The following is a 26409-nucleotide window of genomic DNA, read 5'->3' as shown; positions in this document are numbered from 1 at the left end:
GTGAGGAGTTAATATCACTTTATAATGCTTTGGTAAGGCCACACTTGAAATACTGTATTTAGCTTTGGTCACCACGATGTAGAAAAGATGTGGAGACTCTGGAAAGAGTGCAGAGAAGAGCAACAAAGAGGATTAGGGGACTGGAGGCTTAAACATATGAAGAACGGTTGCAAAAACTGGGTATGTCTAGTTTAATGAAAAGGAGGACTAGGGGAGACATGATAGCAGTCTTCCAATATCTCAGGGGTTGCCACAAACAAGAGGGAGTCAAGCTATTCTGTAAAGAACCTGAGGGTAGAACAAGAAGCAATGGGTGGAAACTAATCAAGGAGAGAAGCAACTTAGAACTGAGGAGGAATTTCCTGACAGTTAGAACAATTAATCAGTGGAATAGCTTGCCTCCAGAAGTTGTGAATGCCCAAACACTGGAAATCTTTAAGAAGTTGGGTAACCATTTGTCTGAAAGGGTATAGGGCTTCCTGCCTAGGCAGGGGGTTGGACTAGAAGACCTCCAAGGTCCCTTCCAACTCTGCTATTGTATTGTAGATAGAGAAGATATAGATATATGATAGAGGAGTAAGCAATTTTATATACTGTTCCAGTGCTTTTACAGCCCCTCTTCAAAGCCGTTTACAATGTCAGCCTATGCCCCCACACTCCCAACGATCTGGATCCTCGTTTTATCAACCTTGGAAGGATGGAAGGCTGAGTCAACCTTGAGCCGGTCAGGATCGAACTCATGGCAGCGGGCAGTCAGCCTGGGACGCTGTATTCGAACCACGGCTCATCGCACAATGTCAATGTCTCTTCGAAAAAATGTGAAAAATTGTATCCTGATTACAGCCAGGAGGCTGTAAAACGGCATAAAGGCAGGCCGGTTGCCAAGGGCCCAGAATGGTGTGTCGTGCGCCTGTAAGGTGGTACCAGCATTTGGATCATAGTCCTAAGTAACTTTGGGTGGGATCGATCGTAACTTCAAACGAATGCCAAGTGATGAGTCATAAGTCAAGGACTATCTGTATTCCCCCCCCCCCACTTCATTCCTCCTAACAAGATCTCGATGATACGTTTCAACATAAACAGGAAGCCCGATCAGACATTCTTATATTTATTATTCCAGTGGTTCTAAATACATTGATTTGCACAAGGATAACCTACAAGCCGTCCGGCTAGAAAGCCTCCTTCCCTCAAAATCCCGATAAAAATGACTTTTGTTGATTTTCTCCTTCCGCGTCTCGTCCAACCTTCCAAGAGAGCAAAACAGATTTCCCACGTCTCTGCCCCCCCAAAACCCCCCCCTCTTCTTCCTCCTTTCCAAAATTTCCACAAAGAAGAAAAACCTGGCCAATTCTCTCTCTCCCCCCCCCCTCAATTGCCTCCGTGATGTTCAGATAAATATGGAGATGAGCCGCGTTTCGGGGTGTGTTAAATGGAAACGTATTTTCTTAAGTTAACAACGGGGCTGAGTAGTGGGTTTTTCTGGCGTGTTGTGTGAAAAGAAACCCCTTTCATCAAGGCTGAAAATGTAGGCGTGATTAGAAAGGGGGGGGGAGGAGGAAAGGGGAGGGGGAAAAGAACAGCCGCCAATCCCAGCCACAAGCACATCTAACACCATGGTTTGGTTTGATTTTTTTTTTTTACACTAGTTAAAAGTTCATTTCGAGTCCCACAACAGCCATTTTTAAAATTTATTCTTTTTTTTTCTCAAGATCTGGTGCGCTACTATTTCATTCGACCGGTTTACAACTTATCCAGGAAGTTATCGAGCGCGGGGATGCCTTCTTTCAACCCTTTGCGTTTCCGTGTCTCGCTGACCACTTGACAAGGACGGCTGGCGCTGTCAAAGGGATCCCCGGGGAGAATCTGCCAGTGGTCAAACACGCACTGCGGGAAAGCTTGGCCTCCGGTGTTGGATCTCAAGTCCGCTGTGAAACCTAGAGGCAGACAAAGGCATAACAGGGTGTGGCGTGAAAGAAAGCAAAAAAAAAAAAAAGTTCTCATTTTAGAAAGGCAGAGGGGTTCCCCCCCCGCCCCCTGGCCAGGACAAGAGCCGTACTTGGGTGTTTCCAACTCAAGTCCTCGACTTACAACCGACGTTGAGCCCAACATTTCCATTGCTAAGTAAAGCAGCTGTTGAGTTGTGCCACATGACCATTCATTTTTCATTCATTCATTTTATTATATTTATAGGCCGCCCTTTTCCCCTGAGGGGACTCAGGGCGGCTTACATAAAATAGGGAAGGGAGGGTACAAGACAATAAACGCAAAACAATACATAAGAGTAAATAGTACACAACATTCATTCAATCATTCGGGTGAGGACAGATTATCTTTATCCCCAGGCCTGTCGGAACAGCCAGGTCTTAAGGGCTGTGCGGAAGGTCTGGACGGTGGTGAGGGTACGAATCTCCACGGGGAGATCGTTCCAAAGGGTCGGAGCTACTACTGAAAAGGCTCTCCTCCGTGTGGTTGCCAGTCGACACTGACTGGCAGATGACCATGGGAAAAGGCAAGTCACAAATGCGTGCCAGTGGTCGAGTGCCCAAATTTTATTTACGTGGACCGTGGGAATGCTGCAACAGTTGTTTGGGGGGTCAAAAACCAGTCGTCCCTTTTTTCTGTACTGTTTTGATTGGAATAGGAATGTCTCCTGTCATGGCTGCCATTCTGCTAAGCTACGCATCGCAAGCTCTGTGTGTGTGTGTGTGTGTGTGTGTGTCGGAGTCTTAGTGGAAAACCAGTGAAATATGAGCCAGCTGTGTGCAGAGGCAGCCAAAAGAAGCCAATGCAATCCGAAGATGCATTAACAGAAGGATACAATCAAAATCAAGGGAGGTACAATCACCACTCTACAAAGCCTTAGACCATCCAGTTTTGGTCACCACACTATAAAAAAGATGTTGAGAGTGCAGAAAAGAACAACCAGGATGTTTAGGGGGCTGGAGGCTAAAACATATGATGAACGGTTGCAGGAACTGTTTAGCTCGTTTAGAGAAAAGAAGAGAAGGACCAGGGGAGACATGATAACTGTTTTCCAATATTTGAGGGGGCTGCCACAGAGAGGAAGGGGTCAAGCTATTTTCCAAAGCACCCAAAGGCCAGACGGGGAATAATGGATGGAAACTGATCAAGGAGATTTTCAACCTGGAAATAAGGAGAAATTCCCTGCCAGAACAATGCACCAATGGAAGGGAAGTTGCCTTCAGAAGTTCCCGGAGCTTCATCACTGGAATATTTCAATGAGAGAGACAGGGCAGCCATCTGTCAGAAATGGTGTAGGATCTCCTGCTTGGATAGGGGGTTGGACTAGATGACCTACAAGGTACCTTCCACACCAAACGAATGTGGAGCCCACAAGGACCGTTTTCCAAACAACACAACACCTGATTGGACATGAGATAACCGGGGGGGGGGGGGGGGGGGGGGGGGACGACTGTCCGGGACCAAGGGAAAGTTAACAGGAACTTTTGCGCCTGCAAATTTCAGATCTAGCGTTGCCTCTTCTGCAACCTCCCTCATATACATTTGGCTAGGAGTCTTTCTTTTCTAACTGACCATGTTGGAACGGTTGACGTTTTGAGCCCAGGGGAAAAAGATCTATACTTACCAAAAGATTCGTTGACAGGCAGGTAGGCCTTGACCACGAACATGGGGGTTCCAGCCACCTGGGACTCTTCAAAGACGTGGCCTCGTTTCCTATTCAGCACGCCATAAATGCCGCCCACTACTTGTTCAGGGCACTGGGAGAAAAACAAAGTCGTCTCCGGTGAGATTGGGGGAAAAAAAAACCTCTAGGCAGTTCCTAATTCATCCACCCTCCTCCCTCTGCACCTACCTGGATCTCCACCAGATAGATTGGCTCCATGAGGCGGGGCTGAGCTGTCAGCATGCAGGCATAGAGGCATCGCCGGGCTGTGGGGATGATCTGGCCGCCGCCGCGGTGGATGGCATCGGCGTGCAGGGTGACGTCGTGCACATCAAAGCGGACTCCTCGCAGGTTCTCCTCGCAGAGGGCTCCCTGAAGAGGGCAGACGAGAGGTGTCGAGACTCACAATCAAGACCGAAATATTCTTACACATTTGTGGCGAAGGAAATGGAAGTGCGGTGGCTCCGGAGACTGAGGTTAATCTGGGACGTCAGTGGAGGAATGGAGGTGTGGCCTCAAGATTTAACTCAGTCTCCAGGGCAAAAGGGCTGTGTTAATACCCATGTGTGACTCCTCCCACGCCTTACTTCGGAAACTGGGAGCGCGGTGGCTCGCGGGGTTAGGGCACTGGGCTGACAATCAGCATGTTCAAGACCCAAGCGTTGCTGTGTGAAGGGGTGAGCTCCCGTCCTTCACTCCAGCTCTTACACACCTAGCAGTTCAAGTGTCAAAAGTGCCAAAATAGAGCCTATAATAGACTTTGCTCATTTCTTGGCCAAGGACAAAAGAAGCGAATAAATAGATCTGTAATCTAGACAAACATTTATAATATTTTAAGACTTCACATTTTGTATTTTTAATCTCTTGTTTTTTTTATCAAAATATGTGAGTGTGCCATACGACAAATAATAAACGTCGAAGGAGCAACCTGGCTCAATGTCAGACGAGACTCAGCTTGAACCTCCAAGTAAAAAGGATCCTTTAACTCAATTTGTTGAGAAAGGTGTAATTTGCTAAAAAGTCAAAAGTGATTTTACGACTCAGCCACAAGGGCCACACTCACCTCCTTTGTGGCCCACTGGAAGCCGGCCACCACGCTGTCCTTGATCTCGTTGAGGTATTGCACCCCCTTGGTGATATCGGTCAGGATGTTGGGACCAGTGCCGTCTGGGCCGAAGCACCAGATCTTACGGGCTTCAGCCACGTCCCATTCGTACTTCTCAGCCAGGTATCTGGCCCGCTGCTTCAGCTCCTGGCGGGATGAGACATCCCCCTTGTCGATGTCTTCGGCCAGGCCATCTGGGAAGGGGCGGGCTTTCATGTACAGGCGGTTGTGTTTGTTGGGCGATTTGGAAAGGCACAACGTTCCCGATTCCTCGCTAACAGTCTCCCGGTAAGACACGACTGGATCGGATTTCTGCAAAGAACAATCAAAGCATGAAGACAGACATCTTGTTCGCAACACCCAGCAAGCGACTCGGGGCTCTTTCCCCAGCTGTTCCTATCTGTCTCTCCATGTCCAACAGGTGCCAACTCTGAATCAAGCCTGGCTTAAGTCATCTTTGCTGCTTCATAGTCGCCACGCAGCTTGGGAGGGGAAAAGAGCTCGCATGCAGACACGACAAAGTGCTCTCCTGTGGGAACCAAGGTCATCCCAACAGGTGGCAGCGGATAGAGGATGTTCTGACCTAGGCTTTCTGATACAGTAAAAAAAGTACACGCTTAGTCCCAAAAACCCTCTTTTTATTTCAATGGCTGTGAATTATGTTCATTCACAGCCCGTAATGAGTCACCAATAGTTTGCAAAGAGTCCGACAGAAGTCTGCCAAAGTCTTTCAGGATAAGGCTGATAAGTACCCAGCTTTCTCTCCCTTGAAACGCTGCCAAAGATCTAAATGCCAATTAGCTTTGCAAGGCCACAAGGAGTAGAGATTCAAAATGGAGTTTCAGAATTTAAACCAACCAGAACGAACAGTTGCGTCCTGCAAATGCTCATCTGCCCTTGCTCCTCTTTATGTCTCATGGGAGGGGCCTTACACCCAAGTTGTCTCTTTTGTCTTAACTGTTCTTGCCTTCTGGCAGCCCTGCACATGCGTATACTGGGAACAGGCTCCCCCTGTTTTCTGCCTCACTGATGTCCGAAGCAGCACATAATTCTCAGATGGCCCTGGACCCCTTTCTGACGCAAAACCCTCGTCTGAGCCTTCCCAGATTCCAGGACTGGCCCATGTCCCCCCCCCCCCCCCCAAACTTCCTCACTGTCCAACTCTGCTGCCAGCTCCACAGGCGAATCACAACAGAGAAGGAGTGACTAAGGAGGTGCCAGCTGCTTTAATTTGAAAAAGTGACCTGTGACACCTGGGGAGGGAAACTCTTATTCTCTTAATTATACAGAAACCATGGGAACTTTTAGACTTGGTTTTCATTGGCTGTGCTGATATGATGTATCCAATAAACATATTCTAAGGCAGTGTTTCTCAACCTTGTCAACTTGAAGATGTCTGGACTTCAACTCCTCCCAGAATTCCCCAGCCAGCGAATGCTGGCTGGGGAATTCTGGGAGTTGAAGTCCAGACATCTTCAAGTTGCAAAGGTTGAGAAACACTGTTCTAAGGAACCTTCCTGCCTTGGGAGTTTTGATTTCTTCAGATGCGTTAATCAGAACGCTGACAATAGGAGAGACATGCTCTCGGTCCCATCAATTAAAGAGTGTCATCTTGTGGGACCTGGGAAATGTGTCTTTGGTTCCAGCACCTGCCCTCTAGAACACCACAACCCTAAGGTGAGGTTGCTTTCGACCCTGCTGGCCTTTTGGTCAAGTGCTAAAGATCTGGATTAGCCACGGTGGCGCAGTGGTAAGGCTGCAGTACTGCAGGTTACTTCTGCTGACTGCTGGCTACCTGCAATTTGGCAGTTCAAATCTCACTAGACTCAAGGCTGACTCAGCCTCCCATCCTTCCAAGTTGGGTAAAATGAGGGCCAGATTGTTGGGGGCAAGAGGCTGACTCTGTAAACTACTTAGAGAGGGCTGTAAAGCACTGTAAAGCGGCATAAGTCTTTTTTTTAGCAGATTTTAAATATTTTTTCCCTTCTACACCACCTTAAAATCATTATATCAACATTGTTATGCCATCATACCTGTACATGTATATAATATTTCGCTCTTTATTTACACACCTTTATACACAGTTATATATTTATATGTATTGTTTTTTGGCTTAATTAATTTTATTCTTGTTTTGCAGCCATTTGTACCGATTGTTCCAAATTTCATAATATTCCGACTCTTCTTTATCTTTTAATTTTCAGTGTTAATTTGTTCATCTCTGCACAATCCAAAGTTGTCTTTATCACTAATTCGTCCGAGGGGGTATTATTTTGTTTCCAGCATTGGGCAAATGCTATTCTAGCTGTCGTTAGCAGATGTGTTAATATGTACTTAATTTTCTTTGTATATTTCCCTTTGATTATTCCCAGCAGAAAGATTTCGGGTTTGTATTTTATCTGTTTCCTGTAATTTCTTGCACCCGTTTCCAAATTTTTGTCCAATATTTTTGTGTCCTCCGGGCAGGTCTACCATATGTGATAAGTTCCCTTGTACTTTTTACACTTCCAGCAGGTCAGCTTCATGTTTGGGATATAAGTCTTAAGTGTGATTGCTATATGAGATGAGCCACTGAGAGATTTGTTTTTTTATTCTTTCCTAATATTAACAAAACACTCAAGAGTCACGTTCACAAGATGGGTAACCCTATAAATGAACGGCATACGAGGCATTAACAAGAACCTACATATCATTCAACAGACACTAGAAAAAGGAAACAAGAAAACCCCAAACCACTTCTTCCCAGCAATCTAATCCAGATGAGCAGAGATTTAACACCAAGATTAAGATTAGACCAATCAAGATGCAAATACACCAATCAAGGAACCGCAAAACAAACAGTAAACAAGACCCTAATCAAGGAACACCTTCCCCCCCACCAAAAAATACTCCCACCCACACTAAGAGGGCAATCCATTTGAATATAAATAGCATAATGAACCCCACTCCCTTCTAGCACTGAGGATACTACCTAGTTGGGTCATGAAATGTTTGGAAGAAAATCACCCAAGTTCAGAGAGCACCAAAGGACCCCACAGTTCAACCCCGAGCTAGAAATATTCTCATCCTCTATTGGTTATCAATTTCATAAAGAGACCGGATGTAAACAATTACCTTGATGGGAATGCAGGCATGATCCTCCTCCAGATCCTTCAGGCAGATCTCCAGATGCAGTTCTCCGGCTCCGGCTATGATGTGCTCTCCAGATTCCTCAATGATACACTAACAATCAGAAAAGGGGGTACAAAATTGAGATGCATAAATACCCTTCCTAACAACCCCCCCCCCCCAAAAAAAACTTCCCGGTCACTTTACTAGGCTAGGAAGAGGGAACCTAGCTGCTGATCTTAAGTTTTTACAGAGGTGCGATTGAGAGCATTTTAACAAACTGCATCACTGTTTGGTTTGGTGGCAAAAGTGCCTCAGATAGAAAGTCCCTACAGAGAGTGGTGAGGACAACCAAGAATATAGGAAGCTTGCTTCCCGTTATTCTGGATGCTGATTATAAGCAGCATCATTAGAGACCCCACATACCCACTTCATGGTCCATTTCCGTTGCTCCCCTCTGGGAGGAGGTTTCAAAGTATTTCTAGCAGGACTACCAGACTCTGTAACAGCTTCCCTATGCCATTTGTCTAGTAAATTTGCAAGATTAGTTTCTCTCACCATGTACATGTATAAATCCAAACTAGACTTTGTGTTTCAGCGTCATACATGTGGATATATATTTTTGTGTTAATTTATTTAGTCATGTTTATGTAGTGTATATTGGAAGTGGTGGCCCTTTGAGAGCTGTAGGCAACAAAATTTCATTTTAATCTTGCCAATTAGCGTACATTTAAAGTGATAATAGTTTATTCTATTCTAAGGTATATTCTAGTCTCTCTTGTCTTCTTATTCTGTTCTATTCTATTCCATTCTATAGTATGTTCTATTCTCCCTCTTTATTCTATTCTATAGTATATTCTATTCTTCTGTTCTGTTCTATTCTGTATTCTATTCTATGATTGTTAAGTCAAGGACTAATCGAGCAAACTCGCTTGGTTCAAAGACACCCATGCTAAGATGTTGCAAACCATCTCCAGGTAGATCCACCTCCCCACCTCACCTGCACCATGGGGTCAGACTTGGCCAATCTCTTCAAGCCTTCGACCAGTTTGGGCAGGTCAGCCGGGTTCTTGGCCTCCACAGCCACACGCACGACGGGGCTGACGCTGAACTTCATGACGCGCATGTTGTGGGCGTGTTCAAAGGTGGTGATGGTGCCCGTCTTGACCAGGTACTGGTCGACGCCAACCAGGCCGACGATGTTACCGCAAGGCACGTCTTCAATGGGCTCCACGTAGCGGCCCATCATGAGGATGGTTCTGGAAGGAGGGAAGGAAGGGCAGAAGAGACAGGGTGAGCCACTGCCCAGGTCCTGGAGAAAAAGAGCCCCCATTGAATGGTAGTATCCTGGCGTCCTTGGCCACCGCTGGGGAAAACTAAGGACCAGCCATTTCTGAAATTTCCTACCTCTAAATACTGACCAATTCCCTATTTACCATGTAAAATTGGATTCCTTCTTTTCCCCCCACAACCTTGCAAGTTGGAACAAGGCAAGAGTGACCGGCTCCCAGCTAGGGAGGAACTAGAACTCAGCAGCTCCTGGTGATTGGTCTAGTCACCTGGCCAGCTTTCTTGGCTAAAAGCACAACTAGAACTCGTCTCCAGGTGACTGGCCCAAAGTCATCCAGCATGCTTTCATGCCTACAGTGGGACTAGAACTCACTGTCTCCTGGTGATTGGCCCAAAGTCAACCGGCTGATTTTGATACCTTAAAGCAGGGGTCTCCAACCTTGGCCATTTGAAGACTTGTGGACTTCAACTCCCAGAATTCCTCAGCCAGCAAAGCTGCCTGAGGAATTCTGGAAATTGAAGTCCACAAAGTCTTCAAGTGGTCAAGGTTGGAGACTCCTGCCTTAAAGGACTAGAACTCACTGTCCCCTGGTGACTGGCCGAAATCACCCAGCCAGCTTTCAGGCCTAAGATGGGACTAGAACTCACCATCTCCTAGCTTCTATATCCTACTGCCTTAACACTAGGCCAAACGCCTAACTCCCAAGTATGCAGATTTCACAGAGAAGCAAGGAAAGGAAGAATAAGTTGCCCCACCACTGCCGGCCCCCCCAGCCCTTCCCCACTCCAAGGCTGACCTCTGGATTGGCTTCAGGTAGAGATCCTCTTTCTTTCCCGGGGTGTAGTTTGGTCCCATGATTCTGCACTTGAGCCCAGTGGACACAACTCCTGAGAACACACGGCCAAAGGCGTAGAAACGGCCCTTGTCAGAGGTGGGTACCATCTTGGAGATGTACATCATCAGGGGTCCTTTGGGGTCACAATTCTTAATGCCTGGAGAAGGGGAGGGAGAGAGAAGATGAGGCGGATGCTCCTGTGGAGAAATTATCTTGGAGAAGGCGGGGGAAGGGGGGAGAAGGACCACCTACCCATGGCAGCCTCATCATCGGGGGGGCCTTCATAGAGCAGCTCACAACGGTATTTCTGAGCGGTAACTGGAGAAGGCAGGTGGATGGTGATCATTTGCAGCAAAGCTTCTCCTGCAGGAAGCCAGCGTCTCATCACAGCCTACCAGGGGAAACCATGGAACCAAAGGTTATGAGTGTGGGGGAAGACACCAGGCCCATCCACTGCCTACATCAAATAGGTTCAAGCCCCTCCCTGCAAGGGATCCTCAAACAAATCCAGACAGCCTTTTTTTGTTTTGTTCAGTTGCTACGTTTAACAGAATGACAAATTTGGAAGGGACCTTGGAGGTCATCTAGTACAACCCCGCACCCAAGCAGGAGATCCTACACCATTTCTGACAGATGGCAGTCCAGTCTCTTCTTGAAAGCTTCCAGGGATGAAGCTCCCACAACTTCCGAAGGCAACTTCTGTTCCATTGGTTGGTTGTTCTGTCAGAAAATGTCTCCTTATTTCTAGGTTGAATCTCTCCTTGGTCAGTTTCCATCCATTATTACAACTTATACAATAGCAGAGTTAGAAGGGACCTTGGAGGTCTTCTAGTCCAACCCCCTGCCTAGGCAGGAAACCCTATACCCTTTCAGACAAATGACTATCCAACATCTTCTTAAAGACTTCCAGTGTTGGGACATTCATAACCTCTGGAGGCAACTTCTGTTCCACTGATTAATTGTTCTGTCTATCAGGAAATTTCTCCTCAATTCTATGTTGCTTCTCTCCTTGATTAGTTTCCACGCATTGCTTCTTGTCCTGCCTTCAGGTGCTTTGGAGAATAGCTTGACTCCCTCTTCTTTGTAGCAACCCGAGATATTGGAACACTGCTATCACGTCTCCCCTAGTCCTTCTTTTCATTAAACTAGACATACCCAGTTCCTGCAACCGTTCTTTATGTTTTAGTCTCCAGTCCCCTCATCATCTTTGTTGCTCTTCTCTGCACTCTTTCCAGAGTCTCCACACCTTTTTTACACCGTGGAGACCAAAACTGAATGCAAATATTCCAAGTGTGGCCTTACCAAGGCCTTATAAAGTGGTATTAACCCTTCACGTGATCTTGATTCTATCCCTCTGTTGATGCAGTCTAGAACTATGTTGGCTTTTTGGGCAGCTGCTGCACACGGCTGCCTCCTATTTAAATGGTTTTCCACTAGGACTCCAAGATCCCTCTCAGTTACTGCGATTGAGCAAGGCACCACCTATACTGTACCTGTGCATTTCGTTTTTCTCGCCTAAATGTAGAACCTTATTCTTTTCACCATTGGATTTTATTAGATAGTGCCCAATATTCCTTCAATCAATCTGAATAGAGCTGGAAGGCACCTTGGAAGTCTTCTAGTCCAACCCGTATACAATTTCAGACAGGTCTCTTCTTAAAAACCTCTGGTGATGGAAGCACCCACAATTTCTGGTGGCCAGCTGTTCCACTGGTTAATTGTTCTCACAATTAGAGTGTTTCTCCTTAATTCCAGGTTGCTTCTGTCCTTGACTGGTTTCCATTGTTTCTTGTCCTGCCTTCTGGTGTTTTGGATAATAGCTGGACCCCTTCCTCCTCTCTGTGGCAGCCCCTCAAACATTTGAAGGCTGCTATCAGGTCTCCCCTGGTCCTTCTCTTCACTAGACTAGTCGTGCCCAGTTCCTGCAACCGTTCTTCATATGTTTTATCCTCCAGTCCCCTCACTGTCCTGGTTGCTCTTCTCTGCACTCTTTCCAGAGCCTCAACATCTTTTTTTATAGTGCGGTGACCACAACTGGATGCAGGATTCTAGGTGTAGTCTTAGTATTAGTTGTGTCTGACTATTCATGATCCCATAGACCACAGCACACCAAGCCCCCCCCCCCCCCCCGGTGCTCCAAACCAATATTGCATGGATGGCACTATCTATCCACTTCATCCTCTGCTGTCCCTTTCTTCTTTTGCCTTCAGTCTTTTCCCAACATCAGGGTCTTCTTCTCCAAGGAGACTTCTCTTCTCATCAGGCGGCCAAAGTATTTGCGCTTCAGCTTCAGGACTTGTCCTTCCAAAGGACGCTCAGGATTGGTTTCCTTCAGCACCGACTTGATTGGATCCCCTTGCAGTCCAAGGCGCTCTCAAGTCTTCTCCAACAAAGGCAGCACAACTAGGGTGTGCTGACCAGTGAGTTTCAATCGGAATAGAGCTGGAAGGGACCTTGGAGGTCTTCTAGTCCAACCCCTTGCTGTAGCAGGAGACCCTGTACCATTTCAGACAGGTCACAGTCCAGTCTCTTCTTCAAAACCTCCAGTGATGAAGCATCCGCAACGTCTGGTGGGAAGCCATTCCACTGGTTAATTGTCCTCAGTGTTAGGTGGTTTATCCTGGATTCTAGGTTGCTTCTCTCCTTCATTAGTTTCCATCTTTTCTTGTCTTGTTGCCCTCAGGTGTTTTGGAAAATAAGGTGAGCCTCTTCCTTTTTGAGGCAGCTCCTCAAATACTGGAATACTGCCATCACGTCTCCCCTAGTCCTTCTTTTCTCTAGAGTAGCCAAACCCTGCAAATGTTCTTCATGTTTCAACCTCCAGTCCTTTAACCATCTTTGTTGCTCTTCACACTTTTCCCAAAGCCTCAACATCGTTTTTGTAGCCTAGTGACCAAAACTGGATGCAGAATATTCCAGGTGTGGCCTTACTAAGGCTTTATAAAACGGTACTAATACTTGACGTGATTTTGATTCTACGCCTCTGTTTACACAACCGAAGATAGTATTAGTTTTTTTTCCCACTAAAACAGTTCGTTAAGGTATGTCTTTTTTCAGCCAGGGGGTTGCAGGGAGCGTGGAGGAAGAATTCTTTCTAGAAGGGGAGGGGGGACAAAGGCTGGCACCCCCACAATCTTTTTCTGTTCAGGTTCTCCTGCTTAAGCAGAGGAGGTGGACTAAAAGACTTCCAAGGTCCCTTACAGCTTTATTCTATCCCCCCCCAAAAAAAATTCTAAATCTTTATTAAATCACCTTGGGGTCCCTGCGTGTTTTTCCTTTAAAACATGGCCCATTCGGAACAGAACTGGCGGATTTGTTTTCGGACCCTAAAAAAGTTTGCTTCCTTTCACACAACTCCTCCCTCTCTTCTCCCTCCCCCTCCCAACTACAAAAACCACACATTCCGCCTCACCTTCAGCAGAGGCTTGCCTTCCTTTCCTTTGTCCTCGCTGTCCAGCTTAATGTCCAGCTTCTCGATCAACTTGGCCGTTTCGTCCTTCTTGAAGTTCATGATTGCATCAAATACCTTCGAGAACAAGGGCAGAAAGGTGAAACCTGCTGCAGGGATGCCGAGCAGATAAGCTGGCAGTCCTGTTTCTCCTGACTCAAGTTCTCAACCCCACCCTCCACCGTCGATCCTTGGCCCGCTATTGGGCCGTCGCCTGTTCTGACCCAGCTCCCCAAACATGACAAACCCTCTGAAGAGAACTGAAGAGATTCCTTTATTAGGCAAAAGGTCTCTCTCTCATTGCAGGCTAACAAATCTGTCCAGCAGGGAGATAAAATAGTTATCTGCCCCATCTATTCATCTCCGCCCCCTGCCTTTTATCTCCAGAGCTAGGCTGGCACTTCACTAGCAGTGGTGGATTTTCCATCCCAAGGACCAGCCCATAGATTTCCCCTGCTCTCCTCTCCTCTGCCCCATCTATTCATCTCCGCCCCCTGCCTTTTATCCCCAGACATAGGGTGGGGCTTCGCTAGCAGCGGTGGCTCTTCCATCCCAAGGACCAGCCCATAGATTTCCACTGCTCTCCTCTCCTTTCTATCCAGCCACTGGACCCAGCTGTTCCTCCTCTTCCTCATCAGCCACCTCCAGACCTGGGGGCTGTTGTTTTTATTGAAAAGTTTTAATAAATTTTACAAATATTTCCCCTTCCCTCCCCACACCCCAGCCTTTCCCCCCTCCAACCCTCCCTCTCCCCAACTTCCCAGAGCAAAATACAGGGTATAAACATTTAACAATCATACACTAACATAAGCTAGCTAACTAACTATAGCAATTCCTTGTTCATTCATAAGCTATTTGAAATTTCTTAGTCCGATATTTATTTTGAATGTAGTCAAGCCGTCTTCTCCATTCTGACTTGCATTGCTCATTTGAATGGTCCTTCAAATATGCTGAGATAGACATGGGGGCTGTTGGCCCTTATCTGAGGGCTGACGGATGGCTCAGGCTGCGTGTCCGTCTCTCTCTCTCTCTCTCTTGTTGGGCCGAAGGGATTAGAGCAGCCAAGCGGTGCCCGAATCGAATGAAATAAAGTAAAATTTTGCAGAGAGGTAGTGCCTCAGCGGAGTTAAATAAATCCAAATTTTAAAGAGGTTAAGGAACCCCACTACCCCCTGGGGAGTCCAAAGGGCTCAATCCAGCCCAGAGAGACGTTCCCCTCCTCCCCCAACCTGGGTAACTTTCTAGACTTGTTCTGTTTTGTGTCAGATATAGCAAAATTTCTTCAAGCGTAAAAAAACGTCAGGTCAAAGTGAAGAAATTTTTTCGTCATCATGCACAGGGAGTAGAGAGGGAGGCACCGGGAGCACCGTAGTGGGTCTAGTTTGGGAATGGCCAAGGAAACTACGGGGGGGGCACTAACCTTGAAGATGGGGTCTAGGATCAGCTGGCAGAAAGTCCTTGGCAGTTTCTTTCCATCGGGGTTGGTTGCAGACTTGCTGAACTTGCCAGTCGCCGGGTCAAAATACCTGTTGGAAAGGAGATTAAAAAAAAAAGAAGCTTTATGTTCTGTCACGACTCCCACATTTTAAGTCAAGGAGGAAGAGTGGCAGAACCTGGGGACGGTGTTAAGATTTATTTAATATTGTCACTGCACCTCACGACGAAATGAAATGCCAGCTTCACCATAGATCAGGGGTCCCCAAACCTGGCAACTTTAAGACTTGTGGACTTTCACTCTTAGAATTCCCAAGCTGGCTGGAGAATTCTGGAAATTGAAGTCCACAACTCTTAAAGTTGCCAAGTTTGAAGGCCTCTGCTGTAGATTATACATATAAAAACACACATTCTTCACGTTCAATACAATTGATTTGAAAACGCGATACTGCATTAGGTAAAGGTGAAGGTTCCCCTCACACCAGTGGTGGGTTTCAAATTTTTTTACAACCTCTTCTGTAGATGTGGCCTGCTTTGTGGGTGTGGCTTGCCAGCCATGTGACTGGGTGGGCGTGGCCAACTTGTAAAATGTGGTGAAACTTAAACTTAACGCTCTTGCTTAGCAACCAAAATGTTGCCTCAGAAATTCTGGAATTTGCAGCATGTAAGTCTTAAAGCTGTCGAGTTACAAGACCCTTGCACCCCTAACCCTTTAGGGAAAAAAACCCCATGGTGTTCAAACTTGACAGCTTTAAGACTTGTGGACTTCAACTCCCAGAATTCCTCTCGCTCTTCATCTTGATGATGTGCGGACAGGCGGGGGGAGGGAGCTGGAACCGGTTCTAAACGGCACGGTAGATTTGTGGAACCTCTTCTAGAGCACTGTGGAATGTTTCTGGGGGCCAGGGAGGGCGAAAATATGATGCAAGGCGGGTTCGGGAAGCCAAAAATAGGGCCGTATTCGGTCTAGAGAAGAGGTTAGAACTGGCAGGAACCCACCCCTGCCTCACACATATGTGCTGGTTGTTCCCGACACTAGGGGAGGGGGGTGATGCTCATCTCCTTTTCAAAGCCAAAGAGCCAGGGCTGTCCGAAGACGTCTCTGTGGTCATGTGGTCAGCATGACTAAATGCTGAAGGCGCACGGAACGCTGTTCCCTTCCCACCAAAGGTGGTTCCTATCTTTCTACTGGCATTTTTTTTAACGTGCTTTCGAATTGCTCGGTTGACAAAAGCGTGGACAAGGAATGGGAGCTCCGTTACGCAGCCGTGTTACATAGAGATCATTTGCACAATCCTAAATTACATACCTGTCACCCCAGAGTTTCTTCATCATGTCGTCCACCTTTTTGCAACGTTCGGTGGCGTTCAGCTGCCCTTCGCCTTTGGCTGCAAACTTGGCCACGTACATCTCGGCAAACTGTTTCAGTGTAAAAGCCCAGCCATGCAGGCCGGAGCCAAACCCAACCGTGCCAAGGACTGGATCGATCTAGGAGAGGAAGAATAGGCAAGAGAATGTAATCGACCTGAGACTCTGTTCCTTAAAACAGCACAATTTGAAGGGTCCTTGGTGAGCTTCGTTCTTTTCTTGCAGACATTGCATTACCCAACTAGGTAACATCATCAGTGGCAGGCTGAAGCTCATAGAGCACCAAGGGACACCCCCCCCAATCTCTATGTTACAAATATTCTCCTTTATTTCATGATTTCCTTGCTCTTCCCTAAGAGGAAAGACTCTGTGAGTTGAAGTCCACAAGCCACAGAGAGGCCATAGTCCCTTACCTATGTGGCCAAAATGGAGTTATGTGACTATAAAGAACATCAAAACTTTAGAAATGGGCTGCCACTACTATTTCAGGGGGGGTCAGCTTGATTCTGGACAAATTGCTAAGCAAGCAGTCATAAGTTGAGGATTACCTGTAGGAGTTCCTTGTTAAATAAGTGGAGTAACCTCTGAACATGTATACCCTGATACCCTCAAGACAGACTGGGCTAAAAGTTGCTAATGGCCTGCACAAAGCCAAACATCTCTTCCACCAGCTAGTACCAATTACGTCAGCACTCTAAGTCAGTGTTTCTCAACCTTAGCAACTTGAAGATGTCTGGACTTCAACTCCCAGAATTCCCCAGCCAGCGAATGCTGGCTGGGGAATTCTGGGAGTTGAAGTCCAGACATCTTCAAGTTGCCAAGGTTGGGAAACACTGCTCTAAGTTAATTGAATCCATCTAGGGTAGGGCTAGGGAACATGACTTGTGGACTTCAATTCCCAGAATCCCTGAGCTAGGAACCATGTTGGCTGAGGAATTCTGGGAGTTGAAGTCCACAAGCCACAAAGAGGCCATAGTCCCTTACTTCTGACCTAAGGAAAGAAAAAACTAGCCCTGCCTTCTGATATCAGTATGTCCATTCAGATTTTTTTCAGGAAGTCGCTGCTCTTTTGCAATCCTTACCATGATGTTGCCCATAGGGCCGGTCTCGCCTTCCCCGTAGGTGGAGATGATGACGTTGACGTTCTCCACAATGCGCTGGAAGGTCTGGTAGAGCTCCTCGGGCTGCAGTTGCAGCTCCAGCAGGGCCCTGTCCATCTTGTTCATCATCAGGACGGGCTTGATCCTCTCAGCGATAGCCTGGCGCAGGACAGTCTCGGTCTGGACGCACACCCCTGGGGAGGAAGGAGAGGAAGCTCAGCTTGCCTTCCACAAGTGTTGTCATTTCCGTAGAATCATACGGGCAATAGAAACATTCTACATTAGGGCAGTCCACCCATGACAACTTTTAAGATCTGTGGACTTCAACTCCCAGAATTCTTGGTGTTGGAAGTCCACAATTCTTAAACTGGGAACTTAAGAATTCTGGGAGTTGAAGTCCAGAAGTCTTAAAAGTTTTGTGGATTTGAAGTTCGCAAGTCTTTAAAATCTTGTGGTGCTTAAGTCCATAGGTCTTAAAAGTGGGAACTTAGAATTCTGGGAATTGAAGTCCAGAAGTCTTAAAAGTTTTGTGGAATTGGAAGTCTATGGGTTTTAAAGTGGGAATTTAGAATTCTGGGAATTGAAGTCCAGAAGTTTCAAAGCCTTATGGAATTGGAAGTCTATGGGTTTTAAAGTGGGAATTTAGAATTCTGGGAGTTGGAAGTCCTGAAGCCTTAAACTTGCCAAGGTTGGCTACTACCCCTGCTCTACATCCTTAGCACCGCCCACACCCGCCAGCAAAGCTCGGGGTCCCAAGGGGGAGGTGGGAAGCCAGTTTCTTACCGGAAACACAATCCACAACAACCAAGGCACCGTCGGTGACCCGTAGGGCGGCTGTAACTTCTGAAGAAAAATCCACGTGGCCAGGGGAATCGATTAGGTTGATCAGGAACCCGCAGCCATCTTTGCTTTGCTTGATGAAGGCCAAGTCGTGCTCTGAGAGCTCGTAGAAGAGGGAAATGGCCCTAGGAGAAGAGGCAGGGAAAAAAGTTTACAGACATTCCAGATACTTAAAAGTGAATATGAAGATAAAACCAAAAATGTTTCTTTTGGGTTTAATGGAAAGACTTTGGGGGGAATTGGGACTTTTGTTATACACACACTGTATTTTTCAGACTATAAGGCGCACCTAGATTTACAGGAACAAGAAAAAAATAGTTTTTGGCCTCTGTGCATCGCATTTTCACCCTCCCTGGCCCCCAGAAGCGCACTGCAGTACTCCGCACATCCCATTTTTAAAAAAAAAATGGGTCTGTTTTTTGCCAAAAACATGCCCGTTTTTGGCCTGCTGAGTTCTTCTGGGGGCCGGGGACAGAGAAAACAGGATGCATGGTGGGTTCAGGAGCCCCAAAGCAGGCCGTTTTTGGCAAAAGAAATCCTGTTTTTGGTGAAAACAGGATGTGTGGAGCACTGTAGACTGATTCTGGGGGCCGGTGAGGGTGAAAACACAATGCGTGGAGGGCTCAGGAGCCTGAAAATGGGCCCATTTTTGCCAAAAATGGGACATACAGGCACTACAGACTATTTCTGGGGGGTCAGGGAGGGTGAAAATATGATGCAAGGAGGGTTCGGGAAGCCAAAAACAGGCCTGTATTCGGTCTATAAGAGGCAATGAAATTTTCATCCATTTTCACCCATTTGTAGGAGGGGTGGGGGAGGGAGTGCGTCTTATACTCAGAAAACTACAGTATACGGGAAGACTACTTTAAGCACAAAAATGGAAGGACACTTTGATCCCCACAAAGCACGAATGGCTGCAAAAGTTGAGTTGGCAGAGATGGCTAAATTGACTGCTTTGATCGAAGAAAGAAAGAAAAAAAAACATAAGTATTTTTGTTTCTACTTGGAAACCGTTTCTGGACTTTGTGCTTGAGGTGGGGGGAAAAAAAATGAAGCTTTTTGACTTTGGGTTTCACCGATTAGATTTGTTGATATAGGAATGGCCAGTTTATGCTCTGTAAAAGTAAAAAGTTGAGGTCTGATCTTACTATCTTTTACTGCACCAAAGGAGTCAATGCCTTCTCTTTCTTTTTCCCTTCTTTTCTGCCCTCTTCCTTTCCCTTCCTCTATTTTTCCTACTTGTTTTTGTATTTCGTATTATAAACAAATTTTAAAAAATTAAAAAAGAAAAACAGTCCACTGTTCACCTGCCCACAGCAAGAAGTAGAAAAGGACTTCAATAGTCCTTGGTTTATGATCACAATTGAGCCCAAAATTTTTGTTAAGTGAGACACTTGTTAAGCAAATTTTGCCCCATTTTACGACCTTTCTTGCCACCATTAAGTGAAACACTGCAGTTGATAAGGTAGTAACCTGGCTATTAAGTGAATTTGGCATCCCTGTTGACTTTGTCAGAAGGTCACAAAAGGGGATCACGTGGCCTTGGGACACAGCAACGGTCATAAATATGAACCAGTTGTCAAGCGGATTTTGATCACATGACCCTAGAGATGTTGCAAAGGTCGTTCATCTGTGAAAAGCGATCAGGTGGTCCCTTTTCTTCCAAGTGCTGTCGTTAGCTTTGAGCTGTCACTAAATGAACTCTTGCAAGGCAACCAACTTGGCTCCTTCTCTCTCATCCCCCCCCCCCCCAAAAAAAGAGTCACCAAAGGGACTTACGTCGACTTGATGGTAATGCATCTCTCTTGCTCGTCTTTCCTCGTGTCGGTGAAACGGGTCTCTCCAGCACGGGACGAGGCGATGATCCCAGCTTTGCATACCAGCGAGTCGGTGAGAGTGGATTTTCCATGATCCACGTGGGCAATCACTGACATGTTCCGGATGTTGGCCTTTTTATCCATGATGGCCCGGATCTGGTCTACTGTGAAGTTCACCTGGAAAACAGGAGGAAGATGATGATTGTGCTGGACCAACGAGCCGCCAGTTTCCTTCTCAAAGGAGATGGAAACCCCGCCAGGACAGAATAACAAGAGTTGGGAGCTCGGAGGTCTTCTAGTCCAACCCTGCTAGGTAGGTCCTATACCAGGGGATAGCTAACCTTTTTGTCATGTGCCAAAAGCATGCGCCCGCACATGACAGTGCACGTGGCCACACCCATATTACAATGCGTGCGCCTGTGCCCTACCACATGCACTTCCCCCCCAGCACATGTATGGGCGACACCTCCCCCTGTGCCCCGTTTTGGGCCTAGCAAGGCCTCCCTGAAGCCTCCTGGGACCAAAGACGGGGCACGGGGCGCTGCAACCCCCACGCGTATGTCTACGCTGTTACAGGTGTTATGTCTGCCTGCCTTGCATGTAGCTTTATTCCTCTCTAGCATTCACCTCCATTGTTCAGTGACGCATTTCCTGCCTCTCTAGGATTTACCCTCTAGCTGCTCCTGGGAGGCACTTCCTGTTCCTGTTGGATGTATATAGTTCTATTCTCGATGACTTGCATAGTGTTTTAAATGCATTTGGATTAAGCAACACGCGCTGCAGGGACCCGAAAATCAGCTGGATGATGGGAGGCGCGCATGCATGCGAGGTGAAGCTCAGCTGGGGCGATGGCTTGCCGTGCCACCTGTGGCACGCTTGCCGTAGGTTCACCATCAGGGTCCTATCAGAACAATGGTTGTCCTCTCTCTTCTTTTTTTTTTTTACGTTGAAAACTGTTTTATTTCATTTTCATTTTCCTTTTTATACAATCACTTATATACTGTGCAATTAAAAAAGCAATAAACACAACTCATCTTCTATTCCACCATAGAAAACCAACATAACACTTCGATCCTCCATACACCCTTTCTTCTCCCCCTCCAACTTTCATTTCTCCCCTCCAGCATTCCCCTCTTCTACTTCCCCTCCCCCTCAAACATTCCTTTCTCCCCTTCCCTCCATGTCCTCTCTCTTCTTAAAAACTTCCAGTGTTGGAGCACCCTCTGGATGAAAGCCATTCCACTGATTGATTATTTTGTCAGGAAATTAATCCTTAATTGTAGATTGAATCTCTATTTGATGTGTTTTCAACTGTTACTCCTTTGTCCTGCCTTCAGGACAAAGCTTTGGAGAATAGCTTGATTCCCTTTTCTTTGGGACAGCCCCTCAAATACTGGAAGACTGATACCATGTCACCCCCTGGTCCTTCTTTTCCCTGGAGCAGACATGCTAAATTCCTGAAACTGTTATTTGTATGTTTTAGCCTCCAGCTCCCTCATCTTCTTGGTTGCTTTCTCTGCACTGTCTCTAGAATCCTATTTTCACTTCCAATTATTATATTTAAAATTAAATAATTTTAAATGCAATATGCCTGCCTCCCGGGGACCCAGACCCTTCCCACTGACTATTCACACAGCCTAAAATGCTCTGAACAAAATTCAGAAGGTAAGGAAGCAAAAAAGCAGGGTCAGCAACAGCAGACTAGAAAGTCTTGAGCTGGCCAGCTTAGTCCTCATCTTATGACGAGAACCGAGACCAAAATTTCTTGTCGAGTGAAACATTTATTTCGGTTTGTCCTGTTTTACGAACTTTCCTGCCCCAGTGAAGTGAATCACTGCAGTTGTTAAGTCAAACTGTGGTGAAGTGAATCCGACTTCCCCAATGACTTTGCTCACCACAAAAGGGGACAATGCAATTGTCATAAATATGAATAAACTGCCAGGGGTGTCTGAATTTTGATCATAGGACCGTGGGGATGCTGCAAGCGTTGTGTGAAAACTGGCCCAAAGCCCCCTTTTCCAGGGCCATTGTAACTTGTAACGGTCACTAAATAAGACTGTTGTAAGTCGAGGACTACCTATGCAAGTTTATCAGAAAAGTCGATTGGTTAGGGGTTTTTTCCCCCTTAAACCAGGGATTTTGTGTTACACTGAATTACAAATTATCAGATCGGTCAATTTATTGGATTTTTAAGCAGGGGGAGTTCTAGTCTTGCCTTAGCCACGAAAGCCAGCTAGTTGAAAACCAATCCTTTTCATATCCCCCCTCACAGGGTCGTTGTTGTTGTGGGAAAAACAGGAGGAATGTTAGGTATGCTCGCCTGCCTGAGTTAAACTTATGAACAATAAATAAAAGCATGGATTAAAAAAGCAAATAAATAAATAAATTATAATAATTCCATGGCTTGGTACAATCTTATTTTAATTTTACAAGACAAAATAAAAATAATGTCCTTTTTTTTTTCCAGGAGGCAACTGGACTTTCTGGTTTTTCTTTTGAAGGCGTTTTGCTTCTCCTCCAAGAAGCTTCTTCAGTTCTGACTGGATGGTGGGGAATGGAAGGATTTATATTCCTGACAGCTGGTTATTAGCGAATAGGCGTCAATATAAATTCAATAAATGAATAAAATAAAATAAATATAAATCCTTCCTTTGCTCACCATCCAATCAGAGCTTCTGGGATGAGAAACGAAAACGTCTTCAAAATTAAAACCAGAAAGCCCAGTTTTGCCTCTTGAGGAGAAAAAAAACAAAATCCTTTGGGACAATTGTGACCTGGGATGATGGAGAGTCTCCTTGAAGCCAACCATATGGTAGAATAATGTGGCACTTGGACAGCCGAAATGCCCTCTGGAAGGATTGGCTGGGCCTCCTGCCAAAGGTGGCAGAGAAAGCATTTGGCATCTCAAGGAGGAGGCCATCCTAAGCAGCTGATGTTGTCCCCCCCAAATCAGGAAGGGCCGTTCCCCCCCCCTTTCCTTCCTCAGTCTTCCTCATCTGTGGACTTTGGGGGAAAGGGAGGAAGGATAGACAGATGGATGAGAAGGGAGGAAGGGATAGATGAGGAAGAAAGGAAGGGCAGGGAGGGAGAGAGATGGAGAAGGAAGGAAGGATGGATGGTAGAAAGGAGGAAAGGAAGGCAGGAAGGAAGTTGGGAGGAGGGAGGACAGATGGAGAAGGAAGGAAGGAAGAAGGGAGGGATAGATGGAGTAGAAGGGAGGGAGGGAAGGGAGAAAGGAAGTTGGGAGAGAGGGATAGATGGAGAGGAAGGAAGGAAGAAGGGAGGGAGAGATGGAAAAGAAGGAAGGGCAGGGAGGGAGAGAGATGGAGAAGGAAGGAAGGATGGATGGTAGAAAGGAGGAAAGGAAGGCAGGAAGGAAATTGGGAGGAGGGAGGATAAGATGGAGAAGGAAGGAAGGGAGGAAGAAGGGAGGGATAGATGGAGTAGAAGGGAGGAAGGGAGGGGAGAAAGGAAGTTGGGAGAGAGGGATAGATAGAGAAGGAAGGAAAAAGGGAGGGAGAGATGGAAAAGAAGGGCAGGGAGGGAGAGAGATGGAGAAGGAAGGAAGGATGGATGGTAGAATGGAGGAAGGGAGGGCAGGAAGGAAATTGGGAGGAGGGAGGGAGCAATGGAGTAGAAGGGAGGGAGGGGAGGGAAGGAAGTTGGGAGGGAGGGCAGGAATAAATGAAGGAAGGAAGGAAGGGCAGGGAGGAAGGAAGGAAAGAAGGAAGGAAGGGCAAGCAGGTGAAATAAACCACAACAGGAGACGCAGACAAGCCGGAAAACAGGTTAACGTCAGCATTACAACAGCAGTGAAAGTAACAGGCGTAGGTCCCGCAATACAGGTGACACCCTCCCTACGATGTTACATCACCGCCACCCAGGTCCCTTCTCATCAAATACGGCCCAAGTTTTTTTAAGAGCTGTTGGGGGGGAAGCACAACCTTCCTCCCGGGAGGCCTCCCCTCCCTTTGGCAAGCAGGGACCGGCTGGAGCTGGCCCAAATCCTTTCCTGGCCACCAGTGTTGTTGTTTTGCCACATCACGTCCCGCTCCTCCCTCCCGCAGACATCTTGAATGGTTATTTCAGCCCTTTCGCAAGTAGGTTAAGGCATCAACTATCCAATGCCCCCCCCCCCAAAGAAAAGAGGGGAGGCTGGGAAACAAGGCTCCGGCGGAAGATGCACTAAAGCTGAATAAATTTAATTTTTTCTTTTAAATCAGAGGAATTGAATGGGCGCCCTGGCAAACCAGGCAGCCCTCCTCAAAGGGGTTTTTATCCGAAGAAAAAAAGGGGTTTATCAGCAGACAAAATGCCCCCCCACCACTTAATAATCTTCCGGAAGCCGGCAAGGAGTGTTACATCACTCCCTTTATTTTCTCCTGCCTTGAATCGGCTCTGAGTCATCCCACAATGTCGTAAGGGTTTTTTTCCCCCCCATTATTATTATAACCAGGCCCTACGCAGGAATAAAAGAACAGAAGGCAGCCCAAGTATTTAAGAGGAACCGGTTCCAAGAAATTAACAAGATGGGCAGCCCCTGACTTACAGCGGTTCATTTAGTGGCCGTTCAAAGGGACAACGGCCCTGGGAACAGTGATTGGTGACCGTTTTAGCATTTGGTTGACGGGATCAAAATTCGGATGCTTGACTCATATTTATGACGGTCGCAGTGCCCCCCCGGGGGGGAGAGCGTGAGTGTCACGCAATCCCCTTTTGCAAGCTTCTGACACGAATCCAGATTCATTTAACAAGCACTTAACACCACTGTTTGCTTAGGGACTGTGGCGAGGGAAGTCATAAAACGAGGCACTTAACAGATGTTTCACTTAGCAGCATATATTTGGGGCTCAACTGGAGTTATAACTCAAGGGCTATCTGTACTCAGGGAGAGGAATAAGCATTAAGCCATCTTCCCCAATAAAATAATAATAAAGGGAAATAAATAATAAATAATAAAGGGAAATAAAAATTTAGGGCACTCTATTTATTCATTGCCCATTAAGGTTTCTTCTTGCTTATAAAGATAAATAAAGGAATTTTTTTTTAAAAAATAGATTTCTATTAAGTCAATAAAGATTTAGGTATTTCTGCTGGGAAGGAGAGAAAGGAGAAGTAGACAAAAGGAGAGCTTCACTTGTTAAATTTCTGCCTTTTATATTATACACACACACACATATATATACACCTATACATACATATAATATATACATATAAACTCATATTTTTAGGATAGTTTGCAATATATCTATCTATCTATATTGCAAACTATCCTAAAAATATGAATTCTAGGTGTAGCTTTAAAAGGAGTTCCAGAAGTCGTGATGTCTGTCTCTTCATCTATCTATCAATCAATCAATCTATCTATCTAATCAATCTCTCATATCTATCCATACACACATATATATTTTATATATTGTTTCTCAAGATGCTTTAACAGCATCCACAGTAGGCATTTTTTATTGGAAGAGCTCCAAAGGCGCTGGACTACAACTCCCGTCATTCTCAGCATGGCTGAAAGGGCGTTTTTATAATCTATTCTATTAGGTCTCAAGGTGCTTTAATATCATACACTCTGGGCATTTTTTTTAATTGGAGGCTCTCCAGAGGGACTGGACTACAACTCCCAGCATCCTCAGCCCGGCCCAGAGGAGAAGCCCCCCCCTAAGGTGGGGATGGGGGGGGGAAGAGCCATCCAGACGGCCCTCCATATAGCCTAACGCTTGGGTCCACGTAACTCCAGTGTCGCCACGTTCACAAATTAACCCCGCTCCTTCTCGCGTGTTGTCTTCCGTTGCTCAGCCCCCCCCCCACCTCCGGGGCTCTTCCAGACGGCGGGCTGTTCCAGGCCGCGGCCTTTTTTAACGCCCCCTCCCCGACCCCGCAGGCCTCCGACCCGGGCCTATCCCTTTGGTTCCGAACCCGGCCCTATCCAACGCCTCCGTAGGCCTCGGATCCCCGAGGTTCCCCCCAAGTCTCTCCCGGTTTCGGATGGCTCACCATGTTGGCGGATGGCTTCGGATTCTCCTCAGGAGCGGGGGGAGGAAGAAGAGGGGGAAAAAAAACCGGCAACAATGGCGGTAGCTCGAACTGCCCTGTCTCGTTGGCAAGAGCCGAGCGGGCGGAAGAGAACGCTGACGTCAATCAGCCGCCTTTTATATGAGGGAGGCCGGAGTGGGCGGGGAGAGCCAGAGGGAGGAGGCGGGGCCGCGCGAGGAAACCCGAAGCGCACGCGCCTCGTCCGAAAAGGCCCCTCTCTATGGTCCGAAAGCGGGAAAGAAAGGAAGAAAAGCCTGCGCAGTTTCTTCTTCCCCCTTTTTTTATTAAAACGTTCGATCAACCCGGAAGCGCCTGCTGGTGATTCAACCACGTGGCTGACGGCCAAATGGGCAGCAGTGAATTTGAAATGGAGTGGAA

At 46.7% G+C, this 26409-nt stretch overlaps 1 protein-coding gene across 2 annotated transcripts; it reads right to left on the bottom strand.

Annotated features, from left to right (window-relative positions):
• Positions 1-1092: 1092 nt before the first annotated feature.
• On the bottom strand, positions 1093-26139 carry EEF2 (eukaryotic translation elongation factor 2). Of its 2 annotated transcripts, XM_087703387.1 has the most exons (15): positions 25993-26139; positions 19955-20169; positions 18119-18300; positions 17318-17529; positions 16177-16355; positions 14854-14959; positions 13398-13511; positions 10238-10376; positions 9947-10142; positions 8860-9118; positions 7866-7973; positions 4710-5063; positions 3836-4018; positions 3608-3740; positions 1093-1934 (listed from the first exon to the last, which is right to left on the bottom strand). In XM_087703387.1, exons 1-15 carry the CDS (start codon positions 25993-25995, stop codon positions 1741-1743), a joined length of 2577 nt encoding a protein of 858 aa, XP_087559513.1. In that variant the 5' UTR covers positions 25996-26139; the 3' UTR covers positions 1093-1740. The 2 variants fall into 2 exon arrangements, with proteins under 2 accessions (XP_087559513.1, XP_087559514.1); XM_087703388.1 differs by lacking the exon at positions 25993-26139.
• Positions 26140-26409: the final 270 nt, after the last annotated feature.

This window comes from Thamnophis sirtalis, unplaced genomic scaffold, assembly GCF_051295495.1.
Source record: "Thamnophis sirtalis isolate CommonGarterSnake01/CBP01778 unplaced genomic scaffold, rThaSir2_p1.2 scaffold_1, whole genome shotgun sequence".
Lineage (NCBI taxonomy): Eukaryota > Metazoa > Chordata > Lepidosauria > Squamata > Natricidae > Thamnophis > Thamnophis sirtalis.
This window is presented reverse-complemented; position numbering and strand designations above follow the sequence as displayed.